This window comes from Mirounga leonina, unplaced genomic scaffold (assembly GCF_011800145.1).
Source record: "Mirounga leonina isolate KUSES-001 unplaced genomic scaffold, KU_Mleo_1.0 Mir_150, whole genome shotgun sequence".
NCBI classification, from domain to species: domain Eukaryota; kingdom Metazoa; phylum Chordata; class Mammalia; order Carnivora; family Phocidae; genus Mirounga; species Mirounga leonina.
In genome coordinates this window covers 36,956,789-36,973,254 of record NW_023270374.1, presented here as the reverse complement: position 1 = coordinate 36,973,254, position 16,466 = coordinate 36,956,789, and the positions used below count along the sequence as shown (strand labels likewise).

The 16,466-nt window shown below is 47.9% G+C and overlaps 1 protein-coding gene across 19 annotated transcripts in view; it reads left to right on the top strand.

The window, feature by feature from the left end:
* Positions 1–16,466, top strand: part of ZMYND8 (zinc finger MYND-type containing 8) — a 126,584-nt gene that overhangs the window by 98,813 nt on the left and 11,305 nt on the right. For all 19 annotated transcript variants that reach the window (XM_035006478.1, XM_035006489.1, XM_035006477.1 and 16 more), the window contains 5 exons: positions 3,149–3,412; positions 5,460–5,650; positions 9,338–9,418; positions 11,827–11,905; positions 14,135–14,374. In XM_035006478.1, coding sequence (XP_034862369.1) covers positions 3,149–3,412; positions 5,460–5,650; positions 9,338–9,418; positions 11,827–11,905; positions 14,135–14,374 — 855 coding nt within the window. The remainder of the gene's footprint in view (positions 1–3,148; positions 3,413–5,459; positions 5,651–9,337; positions 9,419–11,826; positions 11,906–14,134; positions 14,375–16,466) is intronic.

Genomic DNA, 16,466 nt, shown 5'->3' with positions numbered 1-16,466 from the left:
AAGTGGTCTGGGAAAGTTTATGCACAGAAATATGTTCTAGCCTTCAGAGTTAGCATAGTTGGGCTTTCATTTTGGCTGTGAGCTTCCTAGCAGTCAAAGCAACAAGGGAATTACAGTCCCTTAAAGGATCTCCTATTTTTCCAAAAAAACCCAAAACCAAACCAAACCAAAACAAAACAACCCAGTTGAGACACAGCTCTTCCTTGCACTGATGTCTGAAGGAAATATGTCTGGGAGACCCCAAGTGTGTGGTGTATGTAATTAAGCTGAAGATGATTCTTTTTTTTTTAAAGATTTTATTTATCCATTTGACAGAGAGAGACACAGCAAGAGAGGGAACACAAGCAGGGGGAGTGGGAGAGAGCCCACGGAGCAGGGAGCCCGATGCAGCGCTCGATCCCAGCACCCTGGGATCATGACCTGAGCTGAAGGCAGACGCCTAACGACTGAGCCACCCAGGCGCCCCAAGCTGAAGATGATCCTAAAACATAATTCAGATAGGGCATCGTCCCAGGGGTTGGGACAAAGATCTGCCAGTCTTAAATTTAGAGCCCCTTGATGGTTGTTTGGGTCTTGAAGAATCAACTTTGTATCATACTCTGCAGTAGAGCCATTTTTTTCAACGTTGTGTTTTCACTTACGAGTTTATTAAGTGAAGGGCATTTTACAGTGTGCCTTCAGTTCCCCTTCAGCTGGGAATGCAGCTTATGTGTAGAATTTGGAGCCTTAGGTAGCAAAACTGCTTTCTAGCTGGTGATCTCAGAATCGAGGCAAAGAGAGAGCTTCATAGAGACCTTGCTGTGCTTACCTTACAACATCAGTAATTTCCATCCTTCTTTTAGAAAGCCTGCCCTTTAGGTACTAGACATTGACCAGACTCTAGAATCAGTAGGTTAATAAGTAGGGGCAGGTTCTGGAATGGTGGCCCTTAAGAGATTCCCCCTTTCCTGGGCTACATAGGTGATTTGATTATACATTCCAAATTTCTAGGACAAATGGAATTTCCTATGGCCTCTTTTTTTCCCTTCTATAAACTGCTAGAATCTTCTAGAAATCAAAATATTTTAGTGTCTAAGTAGTAACCCCAAAGGGTGCCTCGGGCCTAGAATCTTTTTGGATTGCACACTCCTGGTTTTCATTTGGAACAGAGAGCCATCCGTGGCCACTGTAGAGCAGCAACCCATCTGCGAAGCCAGCTGTTTGTTTCTGCAAATCAGTAGCGAGAGGAGGACCTACTGTCTGAGGAGAGGGGCTAGGCTTGGTCCTCAACAGTAACGGGATATTTTTTGGTCACCTGGGAGGAAAGGGAGGCAGGTAAAGTGCTTCTGCAGGTTAGAAACCCTACCGGGGGACCACCCTGGTAAACCGCTCCTAGAAAACCTGGGTTCAAAGCCCCCTCCCCACCTGCAAGGTGCAGGGGCTGTATCCAGTGTCTGGTGCGTCATATCATCCCGGGGAAAAATCAGGGCTCATCACTGCATGGAGTGCTCCCCTTCCCGCTCCACCTGCGCCCTTGTCTATGAACTTGGGGGGGCCCAGAGGAGCAGGAGGGCAGAGGAGGGCTAGGCAGATGTGATGACCAACGAGAAATTCCCCCGCCCTGGAGTCAGGAAAGTCAGCTTGTTTGTTTTTTTTTTCTCTCTCATTCTCCTTGACTTCCTAAAATCCAGTGTACTGAAAATCCTCCCTAGCATAATCAAGGTCAGGTCTTTTCCGGGTTACATAAATCTAAAAGAACAGACATAATCCTCCTTCAAAGTTGCTTATGTCAAGGTACATTGTCTCCCACATGGGTGCTGACTTGTACCCGTGTTTTGGGTGTGATCCACGGGCATCCTTTTGCGGGGAGAGGCAGACCCACCCCACTGGTGGCTGGGACCTCTGCAGTGATACCTGACCCCACCCCCTGTACAGATGAGCGCGACGGGGCCACCCCTTCTGGGCTGCTCAGTGCTTCTGGCTCTAACCCGCCTTCCCGCCACTCCTCACTGCCTACTCTGACTGACCGAAATGCTGCCTGTTCCTAAACACGTCTTGGCTGATGCTCTCACCCCCCAAACTCTCAATTTTGCCTGTTGAAATCCTACCCCTCCACCACACCCGCCCCCTCCCAGAAGACCGACTCTGGAAGGCAGCCTTTTCCAAATTTGTCATTCACAGTTCATTAGTTTGGCCATTCCCAAGTCCTGCTTGTATAATTCTTGACTTTATGTTTTTATTTAAAGCAACTTACGCTTTACAAAAGAATTAAGCTCATTTTAGATGTAGATTTGACCACCGCACAAGAGGTAAACCAGTATTGCCTGATAAAAGGCAACGGGAATACAGTCAGAGTAAAAGCAAGGTGTATACTGACCATGGTGAGCGCTCAGTAATATGTAAGCATTGTCGAGTCACGATACCGTACACCTGCAACAAATAGAACACTGTATGTTCACTGTATTGGAATTAAAATAAAAAAAACCCATAATAAAACAATAACAGCAACAACCATAGCAACAAAAGCAAGTCTCCTGACTTAGCAATACCATTGTGTTGGGAAGGTTCTGGCTATGGGGTCGAATTCCCTTTCGTGTGAGGTCAAGGCCGTTAGCAGCATGCTGGGACTTTGTCCCGGAGGGTGTCAGAGGTCAAGGGAGACTTTCTTTCTGGGTGACTTCATGGTGTTCAGTGCTTTGGCCTTTGGGAAGTCACCTGATGCTTGGGAGTACGTGTTCCCTAGTCGAAGGGATGGTCTTCATCTCTGGATCGACTTTGGCTGGGTCTTTCACAAAGTGCTTACCTGGCTCCAACTATAAAACAAACCATGTGCAGTCATTTTGTTCATCCAGTCATTGGTGGGCAGCTTGAGGGCAGGGGCTGGGTCTAGTTCAGCCCATTTTCCCCAGAGGCCCCTATAGGAGTCTCAGATGTGGGCAAGTGCCCACAAGAAAAGGCCGACACTCAGGAAGATGTGCAGAGGCAGACTGTGTGCCTAAGGTGAGATGTGCTCCTCCACCGGGGGGTCCTTGCCCTGCTGAGTTTGTTCGGCATTCGTGGCTGGCCTTGCTCCGTTTGACCCGGAACGTGCTGGCGTAGACAGACGCTGCGGGCCAGCCTGAGTCCAATCTCCACTTTTTGTTTGTTTGTTTTCATGCATCGGCTTTAGTTGTAGGTAAAGCTCCGCCATCCACCACAGCGGGCAACCAGTCCCCGCCTGAAACTCCGCTCCTCACCCGCTCCTCCTCCCAAACTCCCACGGCCGGTGTCACGGCCACCACCAGCACCACGTCCACCGTCACGGCCCCGGCCGCCGCTGCCGCCGCCACCGCCGCCGCCGCCACCACCACGGGAAGCCCGGTGAAAAAGCAGAGGCCGCTTTTACCGAAGGAGACTGCCCCGGCCGTGCAGCGGGTCGTGTGGAACTCGTCAAGTAAGTTTCAAACGTCTTCCCAAAAGTGGCACATGCAGAAGATACAGCGCCAGCAGCAGAACCAGCAGCAGAACCAGCAGCCTCAGTCTTCCCAGGGGACGAGATATCAGACCAGACAGGCTGTGAAAGGTACCACGCCCCCTTCTGTTCAACGTGGCGCCCACTCCCTTCTTGCCACATCGACAGGAGAGACAGAATTGTTTTCTTTCTTTTTCTTTTTCTTTTTTTTTTTCAGTTCCTTTTTGTTTCGTGGCCGTCGTATCTTGAAGACCTCGCGCATCCCATGTGGCATTATTTTTAAAGATTGTTTTGCGACTTGTTTTTTCACTTTTATTTTTTTTTTTCCCCTCCGTTGTTAGAAACAAGACATGCATATAGGCTTCTTCGAATGGGGTAAAATATTTGCCCCGCAATCTGTTGTCTTGACCGAACTTCCATTTCATTCTTCACCCTTTCTCAGCGGCCACTGTTAACCGTAAAACCTTTTTTATGCATGTATGCATATATATTTACGTATATATGACTCTCCATACAAATAGTACTTTTTTTTCTTTTTCCTTTTTTTAAAACATAAAAATGGTACCATACTTGCTTTTTTCTTTTTCTTTTTCTTTTTCTTTTTTTTTTTTTTTTTACCCATCAGCATGTTTTGGAGGTTCATCCATGTTATCTATCTACGTTATTCTTTTGGACTGCTGCATAGTATTCCACAGTTGATTTAAATCAAGTATTCCCCTGCTGATGAGCATTTAGATTGCTCCCAGTTTTTTTCTGTTGTAAGCAGTGCTGCAATGAATACCTTTGTGTAAGTTTTCTTGTGCCCACCCCTGAACCTCTTGGCATTATTTCAGGAAGAGGGCAGTGTGAGGAGTTGGTAGCAAAAGGTACCTTAATCACTAGGGATTAGCCACCTCCAGAAGAACAGTCAGCATCATGCACCAGTGGCTGAAGTGGCTCGATCTGGTGCTGCTCAGATGAGTACCTGTCGGCCCATCTTTTGTGAGCGCTGATGCTGATCTTGTCCCACAGGGAAGCCCACCATCTAGATCCTTGGAGGTTGGGGTCTTCGGTTGAAACTCTCACATACTGAGTGCACCCTAGGGAGTAGAGCTGTAAAGAGCTGCAGCTATGGGTTGAAAGGTAGCCAGGTCTTGAACAGCCCCAAAGAACCCATGGAAGACGGCGGGAAGGAGGACTGACAGATTGGTCAGGCACAGTGGGAGCGCAGCTGGAGTGCTCTTGGAATTTAAAGAGCTAGTGGGGCAGGAGTGAATCTAGGATATTTGAGATTGGGATGACTATAGTTCCAGTTTTTCTGTGTTTGTACCCTGTAAGAATTACGAGGTTCCCCAGGGGAACTTAGGTGCTGTCAAGAAGAGGCCCATTGATGGTATGGTTCTCAGTTTCCAGATTGTCGTGTGTCAAAGACAGACAAAGCTGGATACTAGTGAAAGGGGTAAGGACTGGTTTTAATCAGTATCTGTTATTACGATAGGGAGAAAAAAGTCTAGCATGAACTGACGTTAATCCCAATTTCCACAGAGGTGACTGGGTGTTTTAAAGGGAGAAGGGGCGCGGAGGTAGGGAAGGGGTTGAGTGGGCACTCCAGTAGAGTCAGGGACATGAAATTTGACAAAAAATGGGAAGTGGGGGGTTGGTTCATGTGAAACCACCATGGGGTTGCTAACTGATGCTTCTTGAAGTTAGGTTCCTACCCTCCCATAGAGACTGGGAGACAGGGGCCATAGGGTATTGGCTGGAACAAATAGTAAATTCATTTGGCAGCCTCTTCCTAGGGCTACGGCCTTGAGCTTTCAGAAACCATGTTAGTGTTTACACAAGGCTTTACGGGCCAAGCTTGAGGCGTCATCCCAGAAAAGGCTGAGAGGGTCCTGGCCAGAGACTGGTCAAGGGGAGAATGTCTGTCACTTGAACGTAGACACGCTCAAAGGGTGTATGTCAGGGACTTCACTCCCTCTGCGCAGCTTCATGCTGGGTCGGTCCTTTCCCGTGACAATGGGGTGACCAGGACGCTTTGCTTTCCCAGCTGTGCAGCAGAAGGAGATCACGCAGAGCCCATCCACCTCCACCATCACCCTGGTGACCAGCACTCAGTCGTCGCCCCTGGTCACCAGCTCAGGGTCCACGAGCACCCTTGCATCCTCAGTCAGCGCAGACCTGCCCATCGCCACCGCTTCCGCTGACGTCGCTGCGGACATTGCCAAGTACACTAGCAAAGTGAGTGCCAGTAGCATCCGGGGGTGGGGGTGGGGGCTCAGAGGACCCGCTTCCTGATGGGAGCCAGAAGGATCTTGACCTTGCAGGCTTTCCAGGGTGCTTCGGAGGGGAGACCCTGTTTTTCTTGAGGCTCTCCAAGCCCACATTCTTCCATTTGGGTCTCAAGTTGGATCCAAGCAGAGAAATCTAGAATGCACTGCATCTTATTCTGAGGGCTTTGATGCTAAGTTAGTACACAGCGGAAAAATGACATGGCATCAGAATTACCCTTCAGAATTCATGGCACTCATCGAGACGGTTTCCTTAAGCGCTGGGACGAGTTACTGTTCCGTCAGTTAATAACAGACCAAGGGGTTGGTTTGCATCTAGAAGCCACGTGGAACAAAGGGACAGAATTGTAAGCATGAGATGTGTAAGGTACGACGCTCACATCTAGGTCTTTCCAGGAACCAAGATGGCCTAGGGAGTAGTGGCATCCCTCCTGACGCGCCCACCCTCGGGGACATGGTGGCAGGAATCCCCTCAGTGGGTTCATTTGTGGGTGTTTTCTCCTGCAGGCTCTTTCTCTGAATTTGCCAGGTGCTTCTGTGCTCACTGTTGAATTCAGGTGGATACATCCTGCAGCTCTTCTCACCGTCCCGTGAGCGTGCTCTGGTGTTTTTGTGCGGGTCCATGTGACACGCTGCTTCATAGCAGAATAACCACCAGAATGTCAGCTCCGCGAGAGCAGTATCTTATCTGTTTGGCTTACCTCCAGGGCCTAGAAAAGTGCCCGCACACAGTAGGTGTCGACATAGAGCTGTCGAGTGAATGCCTGTGGGTGCCTGACGCCTCTTCACCAGGCTTGTTACTCTCAGTGGCTATTAATAGTAGTTCATGAGTAATAACCTAGGAAGAGTATTTAGCATATGACTAAGCAGGCAGTAGTAATAATTTACTCTTCACAAATGAGTATATTACTAATTAGTGATGAGTAAATTATTCAGGTTTCTAGAAAGAGTGGGTGACAGTCATTGGGAATAGTTGGATCTCGAATTCTTGAAGTCTTTTAATAAAGAGTTGCGGTATTATGTTGGGTTAAAGGTAGGCTCCCTTTTAGTTCTGGATGACAAGAGACACTTACATTCTTTTACCGGTGTGTTTTTGTTAGTCATTTTCTTTTTATCCCTTCTCTCAAGGTATATCAGGTATTGCTGCATAACAAATTACCACAAAACACAGCAACTGAAAACAACTCATATTTCTTATCTCAGGGTTTCTGCGGTCAGGAGTCGGCATGGCTCAGCTGGGTCCTCTGCTTTGTGAATTCCCATGAAGCCTACTGACCACAGATGTTCAGTGTCCATGAACTCATTGTTCTTGCATGTGGCTTTTTTAAGCAACCCTGCATAACATCCCCCCGCTCCCCCAGTCTCCCCCTCACCTCAGCTAGAATCAGAACTGGTCTCGGGGATGACTTTGTCTCTCCCATTTACTATGTCTGTTCTCCTTTTGAATAAAATGCATGAATTGTTATAGGGTCGTTGAGTGTCAGAACAGCCAGGATTCAAGGTATAGTCATTGATGGCCATTCTCAAGATTTTAGTCTTACCTGTCCACCAATGAGTTATTGATACAATATTTTTATTTAAGTTAAATTTAATTTTATTTAAATTGACTTCGTTGAAGAACTGAAATAAAATTGAGCTTAATATTGTCAGATCACCCTTCCTTGTCAAGACTTGAAGCCCAAGTCTTTGTTCCTTTGGTTAAAAGATAGATTGTCATATAAGTGTTTGGTACATATTGGAACCAAACTGAGACTTTCTTCCTAATGGGATGTGCAGAGTTACAGGAGACTGGAAAGGGGGGTCATGTTTTCATTACTGATTTAAGAAGGTGTCTGGTATTGTCTAAATGGTCCCTTGTTCTGCTTGTAGTCCAGCCTTATACCACCTTTCATTGATTTGGTCCAAGCCGCCTATTTACAGATGGGGAAACTGATGCCCGTTGAGTGGCTCTGGCTAGTTTTCTGAGCTCTTGCATTTAGTTTTATTCTATTACCTTTGGCTGCCCATTTTGCTCTTACAGCAAAATTGAGGGGTGAACGTCTTTTTTTTTTTTTTTTTAAAGATTTTTATTTATTTATTGAGAGAGATAGTGATAGAGAGAGATCATGAGGGGGGAGAGTCGGAGAAGCAGACTCTCCGCTGAGCAGGGAGCCCGATGCGGGACTCGATCCCAGGACTCCAGGATCATGACCTGAGCCGAAGGCAGTCGCTTAAACAACTGAGCCACCCAGGCACCCTGAGGGATGAACTTCTTGATAGACATTGTCTTTACAGTTAAGAAAATGAACACAGTGAAATATTTTTGGAGCTGATGAACTTTCCTCTCTCCAAGGTGACCCGGAGTCGAAGACCCAGATTTGTGTGTTTTGGCAGAAGGGTGCTCTTTAGTAATGTTGCGTCCTTTGCTATATTTGGAAGAAAGAGTGAAAGTCCGTCCACAAATCCATGATTTCTTTAAAATGGAATGTAACCATTGCATTAGTAATGTATTGAATTTCATCCGCTTTCTAAAGTTTTCTTGTAAAGCCATTTTGTTTTAATACTTTAAATTGACATGGCTGGTGCAGTGGGGCAGGAAGGCCCATACAGAGCGACTGCATAAAGCACGAAGTGTTTTTCCTGGCACCGTCCATGTGTGGCCCCCGAAACAAGTTAGGAGTGGAAATCTCCAGACGTCGTATTCATTTTCTTCCCATTTTGGGGTGAATTTGGGGATTACTATTTTGGGGGTTGGCGGTTTCATAGTTAACTCGTGTGAATTTTTTTTCTGTAGAGATAAACAGGTATTTCTGAACACCTGCCCTGAACCATAGTCTTCACTCGGATTTCTCACGTCATCTTTGTGCACCCCCTACCTGGGGTACTGCAGTTATCCTTGTTTTCTACATGGGGAATCCAAGGCTCAGAGAGAGGATGATGATGGGAGCCAATCTCGGGCATCAGAGACGGGTGGTCTGTGTCTTGCCTTCTCGCTGGATTGCAGCAAACTGCAAAACAGTGGAGACTTGGCAGTGACCAGGCCATGCCTGGAGGCCTTGTTGGGTCTCCTGTCCCCTCCTCTTTCTCCTGTGGTGGGCGTGGGATCAGCCAGCAAGTGGGAGGTAGGAGAGAAATCATCCTGCAGACACTATTCAGTCAGTAGATAACTAGGTGCTTGCTGCGGGGACCTGAGCTGATGTCACAAACTTGCTGATGCCGTCGGGGCTCAGATGCTTAAAGCAAAGGAAGAGGGGAAGCAAACTGGAGAGGCAGTGAATGAATGCCCTGACCCTCCAGATGAGCCTGTGGTTACAGAAACTAGCTTTATTTGTAGGTGATTCATTACTCCCCTGGTTTATACCAGTTCCTCAACCTCAGCACTGGTGACACTTTGGCCTGGAGAAGTCTTTGTTGTGGCGGCTGTTCTGTGCGCTGTAGGGAATTTAGCTCATCCTTGGCCTTCACCCAGTAGATGCCATCTTCCCCCCCCCCCCGCCCCCCTCTGCCATGACAGCCACAGATGCCAAATGTCCTGTGAGGGGCAGAATAGCCCCCTGTTGAGAATCACTGCTTTATGTTAGATAGATTTTAGATGTCTGTCCTCTTGAAAAGCCTCAGGGAAGTGAACACCCGAATTGTTTCTGTTTTTATCTTTCAGATGATGGATGCAATAAAAGGAACGATGACAGAGATCTACAACGATCTTTCTAAAAACACTACGGGAAGCACAATAGCCGAGGTCAGAGATGACACATAATTCCTTACTTGCTAAGAATGTTTTATGGGCTGCTGTAAAATGGTGCCAGGAAGCAGATTTTCTGGAAGTCCCTCCAGGGTGCTCTGCCGATTGTGGTTGTTGGGGAGGGTACTTCTTCATTTAGCCAGAAGGCTGGCTCTGTGGGGACACACCCTGCTTTGTGTGATCAGAGGACAGCCCACACCGGAGCCTGAGTTCACCCCCTGGTCTGTTCCTTTGGCCCCATGTGTAGTTGTCTCTTGGCTCTCTGTAAATGTGGACTTTTTTATCCAAGTGGTTATTGTTGTCTAAGAATTCGTGTACTGAGAGCCTCCACAATCATGTGGTTGCCTAGGGAATGGAGTGGTTAAGACATTAAATTGTTCACTTATAAGTGACCATTTATAAAAATAGACCTCTTGAACTTCCTTCCTTAGGCTAATTTACTGTGAGCCAGATGCAGCGGAGTCACCAGGTGAAGTGATGAGTGGCAGGATTTCTTGAGGTCATTCAAAGTGAGGTTGGAGACCGGGAAATTCCACACAAGCTATTGACCTATGAGGGCCTGGCAGGGTTAGGATGACCCTCAGAAGAAGAAAAAATCTCTGGGAAGGTGTCCTAATAGGCTTTTGACGGAGAACGATGTGAATATAAAGCTTTGAGAGAGGTCCTGAGAGGAATCAGTGAGTCCCCTGAGATTTTTTGCTCATGTGACCCTCTTTATGATTGGGCCAAGGATGTCACAAACAAGAAGGGATGATGTTGACTTAGAAAAGCACCCCCCTCCCCAAATACTTCATTGTTTTTTTGTTTGATTTAAGAATTGGCATATGGTTGGAAATACGGATCCATAATGTCTCACTTGAAACCTTGGGGTCCAGATGTGTGCCAGAAATTTTCAGAATTTAAAGAGGCAGTATGCACCCCCCCCTCCCATTTCTGCTGTGAAATATGCTTGTTCACACCTTGTGGGATAAATGAGGGTTTCTCAACTTCAGCACTGCTGACGTTTGTGCCAGATAATTCCGTTACGGGGGCTGCCCTGTCCATCATAGGCTGTTCAGCAGCACCTTGGCTTCTGCCTCTTGTTGGCAGTCGCACCCCTCAGCTGGGACATCCTGGATGTCTTCAGACATTGCAGTGTCCTGGAGGGAGCTGGGAGGGCAATGTTGCCATCGTAGAGAAGCACTGTGGTCCTCAAACTCTGTAAATAGCCCCATAGCAGTTCAGGTCAAGTTATTTTTTTCCTCCAATGACTTTCCTGCAACACTTACCCCTTCCTCCAATAATACCCTTTGGTTTCCAGAGACGTTAGGCTTTGGAATTTCAGGTGAATGACTGTGGATCCCACCTAAAATGTTAGATAAGAGATAAAGCTATCTTTGTTTTAGTTTCTTTCTTTCTTTCTTTTTTTAAAGATTTCATTTGTTGATTTGACAGAGAGAGAGAACACAAAGGGAGCAGCAGAGGGAGAGGGAGAAGCAGGCTCCCCACTGAGCAGGGAGCCCGACGTGGGGCTCAAACCTAGGACTCTGGGATCATGACCTGAGCCGAAGGCAGACGCTTAACCAACTGAGCCACCCAGGCGCCCCTAGTTTCATTTTTTTAGACCAAAGTTATAATCAAACCTATTATGTTTTAATTTATTATGAAAATCTGGTCCTTGTTTTTCATTCATTCATTCATTCATTCATTCATTCATTCATTCATTCATTCATTCATGTTTAAAGTAAACTCTCTGCCCAATGTGGGACAACCCCAAGATCAAGAGTCGCCATGCTCTAGCAACTGAGCCAGCCAGGCCCCACTCCCATCCCCACCCCTGCTTGTTTTTACTTGAAGTGACTTTTCCTGGAGCCAGTATTTCTTGGAAAAGATGGACTGCTTGTATCGTTGACCCTTGAAAAATGGGTTTGAACTGTGCTCATCTATTATATGTGGATTTTTTCCAGTGCAGTACTGTAAAATGCATTTTCTCTTTCTTGTGATTTTCTTAACATTGTCTTAAGCTTACCTAATTGTACAGATATAGTATCTAATACACAGAATGTATGTGTTCATCAACTGCTTATGTTTTTGGTAAGGCTTCCTGGTCAAGAGTAGGCTATTAAGTTTTGGGAGAGTCAAAAGTTACATGTAGATTTTTGACTGCCTGAGGGTGCTGGCGCCCCTAACCACCCTCCCGCCCCACGTTGTTCAAGGGTCAACTGTATTTCTTTTTGGAAACAGAATTCTTCTTGAATTTGGGTTAACACACTGGTGCCCACCTCTCTGGACTGCAGCAGCTAGGCTGCCTACGCCTTGATCTACCACGTGGCATTGACTCTTAGAGCTGGAGGTCAAGTTCCGAGCCCTGCTGGTGAATGCCACCTAGACGTGCCTTCTAAGAGTCCCGCTCCCCCTCGTTACAGATTCGCAGGCTGAGGATCGAGATCGACAAGCTGCAGTGGCTGCACCAGCAGGAGCTCTCTGAAATGAAACACAACCTGGGTGAGGCCCGGCGGATTGGTCCGTACTGAGGACGGTTTTGGGCGGTGAGCTTCTATGCAGCTCTGGACGCAGGTCCAGGCTGTGAATTGAGTCTGCAGTAGGCTGGGGATGTCCCAGTGCTGGGGAGAGCACAGGATCCTGGAGAGTCGACCCAGGTGTAAGAGCAGGTATGAGGGGGTATTCCCCTCTTTTCTCTTCGAGATACCAACATGTGTAGCAGAGTAGTAACAATAGCAGTAGGTCCGTGTACTGAACTCTGGACTTGGGGCCAGGAACTGTTTAAGTACTTTTCCGTGAATTACCTTGTAATTTAATTCTCCTGGAAACCCTTTTTTTTTTTTTTTAAGATTTTATTTATTTATTTGACAGAGAGAGAGACAGCAAGAGTAGGAACACAAGCAGGGGGAGTGGGAGAGGGAGAAGCAGGCTTCCCGCCGAGCAGGGAGCCTGATGCGGGGCTCGATCCCAGGACCCTGGGATCATGACCTGAGCCGAAGGAGACGCTTAACGGCTGAGCCACCCAGGCGCCCCTCCTGGAAACCCTTCTGAGCAAGGGCTCTGCTATCCCCATTTTCAGGTGAAGCAAGTGAGGCACGGACACGTTGAGGAAGCTTGTTGGAGTCTCACAGCTGGGATTCCGGTTCCGGCACTGTGGCTCCAGATGTTTCCTTCTACCTGTTGAATATTGGGCGTTTCACCAAAGTCTCAGACACCTCCTTTGTGTCCCACACTGTAGAGGAAGCTTCTGTGTTGCTCCCTGGTTCAGACAGAGTGCTGTTTTGGCCTGCCATTGTGTCCATGGTGTTAAAGGCTCCCCCCCCCTGCCAAAGGTAGAGCATTTTCCTTCAGACCATCGTGTAGCGTCAGCCCCAGAATCCAAATGCTGGCTCGGGGTCCCCAGTGTTAGGGAGGCAGACCCAGGTGTGCCCGCCTGCTCGCAGGTGATTCGTGTTGAAATCGTGCATTGCAAATGCAAATCCTTAGGAAGCTGACGGGGGAAGTTAGCCTTCTGTCCTTTAGCGTGTTGCCGTGGAGGGAGTTTAGTTGGATATTGTGGCTTCTTCTTGTTTCTCTAATAAAGTCAGGGAATCTATTTTTATGCAGAATCTCTCCATTCTTAAATAATTGGCTGCACGTTTGAAAAAAAATACACGAGGGCTGGCCAGAACTTGCCGTGGTCTGCAGGCTCCTTGTTAAAGGCAGCGGCGAGGGACAGAGGCTGTTTCTGGCACCAGTGCAAGGGGTTAATTTTCTTTTTGGTGCCTTCTAAAAATTTTAATTAATTAATTAACTTTGAGAGAGCGAGAGATCGCACGTGTGTGAGAGAGCCAGGGTGGGGAGGAGCAGAGTGAGAGCGAATCCTAAGCGGAGTCCACGCCCAGCGCAGAGCCTTGACGCGGGGCTCATGAGCTGAGCCGAAATCAAGAGTCGGAGGCTTAACCGATTGAGCCACTCATGGTTTGAGGAGAGAGAGAGAGAGAGAGAGAGAGAGAGAGAGAGAGAGAGTGTGTGTGTGTGTGTGTGTGTGTTTTGATTTCAGGAAGAGAATTTTGACGATCGAAGGATCCTTTATTTTTCTGTTGGCGTGCAGGTCACCCCTGGGTGAACTGTGCATGGAGTTCTTGTCTCAAGTGAAAGGAGGAAGTATCAGCAGACTGAGCGGTTTGATAGTTGATCAACCATAATGATCCATCACAGGGTCCTGTGTGGTAGATTTCACCCACTGCCACCAAACACACTAAATGGAAAGCATGTCCGAGTTCCAGGGCCAGCTCTGTCCTTATTAGCCGTGTGCCTCAGTTTCCTTATCCGTGAACGGGATATTACAGTAGAGCTTGTCTCACAGAGTTAGTGTGAAGATGAAGCGAGTTGATACAAGGTGGTCAGAACAGCACCTGCACGTATATGCTGGGTGCTTGTAAGTGTTTGGTTGCAAACACACTGATGATAAAATTCAAAGTGAGCTCAGTGGAAATTGCTTTGAAGATTTCTCTGAGGACTTCACGCAGTATCATGGCGGGGCTCTGGTTATCTGCAGATACTGGGGTGTAGCCAGGCTAGGTTACTTGCCTGGGGGTCACACAGCCGAGGCACCTCTGAGCCAGGATCCGCACCCGTGTCTCTTGGAACCCATATCCTGGACTGCCTTTCTGATCTGGTATGAAAGGCTCCCTGCCCTGGGCCGGGGGACTGGTGATGAAGCTGGTGTCCTCTTCCCTCCCCTGTCAGAGCTGACCATGGCAGAGATGCGGCAGAGCCTGGAGCAGGAGCGGGACCGGCTCATTGCCGAGGTGAAGAAGCAGCTGGAGCTGGAGAAGCAGCAGGCGGTGGACGAGACCAAGAAGAAGCAGTGGTGTGCCAACTGCAAGAAGGAGGCCATTTTCTACTGCTGTTGGAACACCAGCTATTGTGACTACCCCTGCCAGCAGGCCCACTGGCCCGAGCACATGAAGTCCTGTACCCAGTCAGGTATAGCCACTCGGGGTGCGGCCTGTCCTAGGCCCGGTGCGGTGGGCCTTCGGCTCCCCCGTGGCCCACAGGCCCACAGAGCAGACTGGTATGGCCAGGTTGGCTTGCCCTGTCCCTTGCCAGTCTTGTGCGGACACAGAGCCAAGACATGAGGCACAGCTGTTTTGAACTTTTGGCCTCCTCTCTGTTACTGGGCTGAGTGTAGATTCTTTTTTTTTTAAGATTTTATTTGTTTATTTGAGAGAGAAAGAATGAGAGATAGAGAGCATGAGAGGCAGGAGGATCAGAGGGAGAAGCATACTCCCTGCTGAGCAGGGAGCCTGTTGGGGGACTCGATCCTGGGACTCCAGGATCATGACCTGAGCTGAAGGCAGTCACTTAACCAACTGAGCTACCCAGGCGCCCCATGGCTGAGTGTAGTTTCATGTGAGGTGTAGTGGTTCTCAGTGGGGTGATTTTTGGTCCCCACCCCAAGACACTGGCAGTGACTGCAGGCAGTGTGGTCGTCCTAACCGAGGCGGTGGCTACTGACATCCAGAGTGGAGAAGCCAGGGATGCCGCTAAGCATCCTGTAATGCACAGGACATCCCCCCTTGATGAAGAATGATCTGGCCCAACATGGTCAATTGCACTAAAGTTGAGAAATCCTGCTTTTAAAGATTTTTTTTTTTTAATTTATTTGACATAGAGAGAGGGAACACAAGGAGGGGGAGTAGGAGAGGGAGAAGCAGGCTTCCAGCTGAGCAGGGAGCCCGATTCGGGGCTCGATCCCAGGACGCTGGGATCATGACCTGAGCTGAAGGCAGAAGCTTAACCGTCTGAGCCACCCAGGCGCCCCGAGAAGTCCTGCTTTTAAAGTAATACTGGACTCCTAGCTTTAAGTAACATGGATTCTCAATTCTCATGTGAAGGAAAAAATGTTGGTTTGGAACTATCTTTGTCCTCTCTTTCTAACAGAACAAGCAGCCCTCAGGCTAGGAGCCTCCAGCAGGACACACTATCCAGCTAGAATTTATTAGTAATATTTTCAGTGTTAATTTTTACAGTTAGCTTTTATTTCTGACAGATACTAGTTTTATATGCTTAGCCTTCCTTTTTTTTGAGAGCAAGTGTGAGCAGGGGACAGGGCAGATGGAGAGAGAATTTTTTTTTTTTTTTTTTAAGATTTTATTTATTTGACAGAGAGACAGACAGCAAGAGAGGGAACACAAGCAGAGGGAGTGGGAGAGGGAGAAGCAGGCTTCCCTTGGAGTCAGGGAGCCCGATGTGGGGCTCGATCCCAGGACCCCGGAGTCATGACCTGAGCTGAAGGCAGACGCTTAATGACTGAGCCACCCAGGCGCCCCAGGAGAGAGAGAACCTTAAGTAGGCTCCGCTCAGCGCAAAGCCCAATTCGGGGCTTGAACTCATGGCCCTGAGATCATGACCTGAGTTGAAATCAAGAATTGGACACTTGGGGTGCCTGGGTGGCTCAGTCGTTAAGCGTCTGCCTTCGGCTCAGGTCGTGATCCCAGGGTCCTGGGATCGAGTCCCACATCCGGCTCCCTGCTCGGCGGGAAGCCTGCTTCTCCTTCTCCCACTCCCCCTGCTTGTGTTCCCTCTCTCACTGTGTATCTCTCTATCAAATAAATCTTTAAAAAAAATAAACAATTCATATAATTAAAAATTCTATAATTAATAAGGTAGTGTGTCTGTTAGACCGGCGAACTTTTTGAAGGTGACATGTGAGTGACCAGGGTTGAGAAGCACACCCAAGGCCAGAGGTTGGCAAACATTTCCTGTGAAAGGTCCACAGAGTAAATATTTCTGGATTTGTGGGCCATGTGGTTTGTTGCAACTGCTCTGTTGTGCTGATTTGGAGAGAAGGCAGTCCTAGACAATATGTTAAGTGGTGGGCATGGCTGTGTTCCAATAAAACTTTATTGACAAAAATAGGTGGTGCTAGTATATGCCAACTCCTACTTCTATTATTTCGTCATTTTATTTATTTTTTATTTTTTATTTTTTTTATTTATTTGAGACAGAATGAGAGAGAGAGAGCATGTGAGGGGGGAGGGTCAGAGGGAGAAGCAGACTCCCTGCTGAGCAGGGA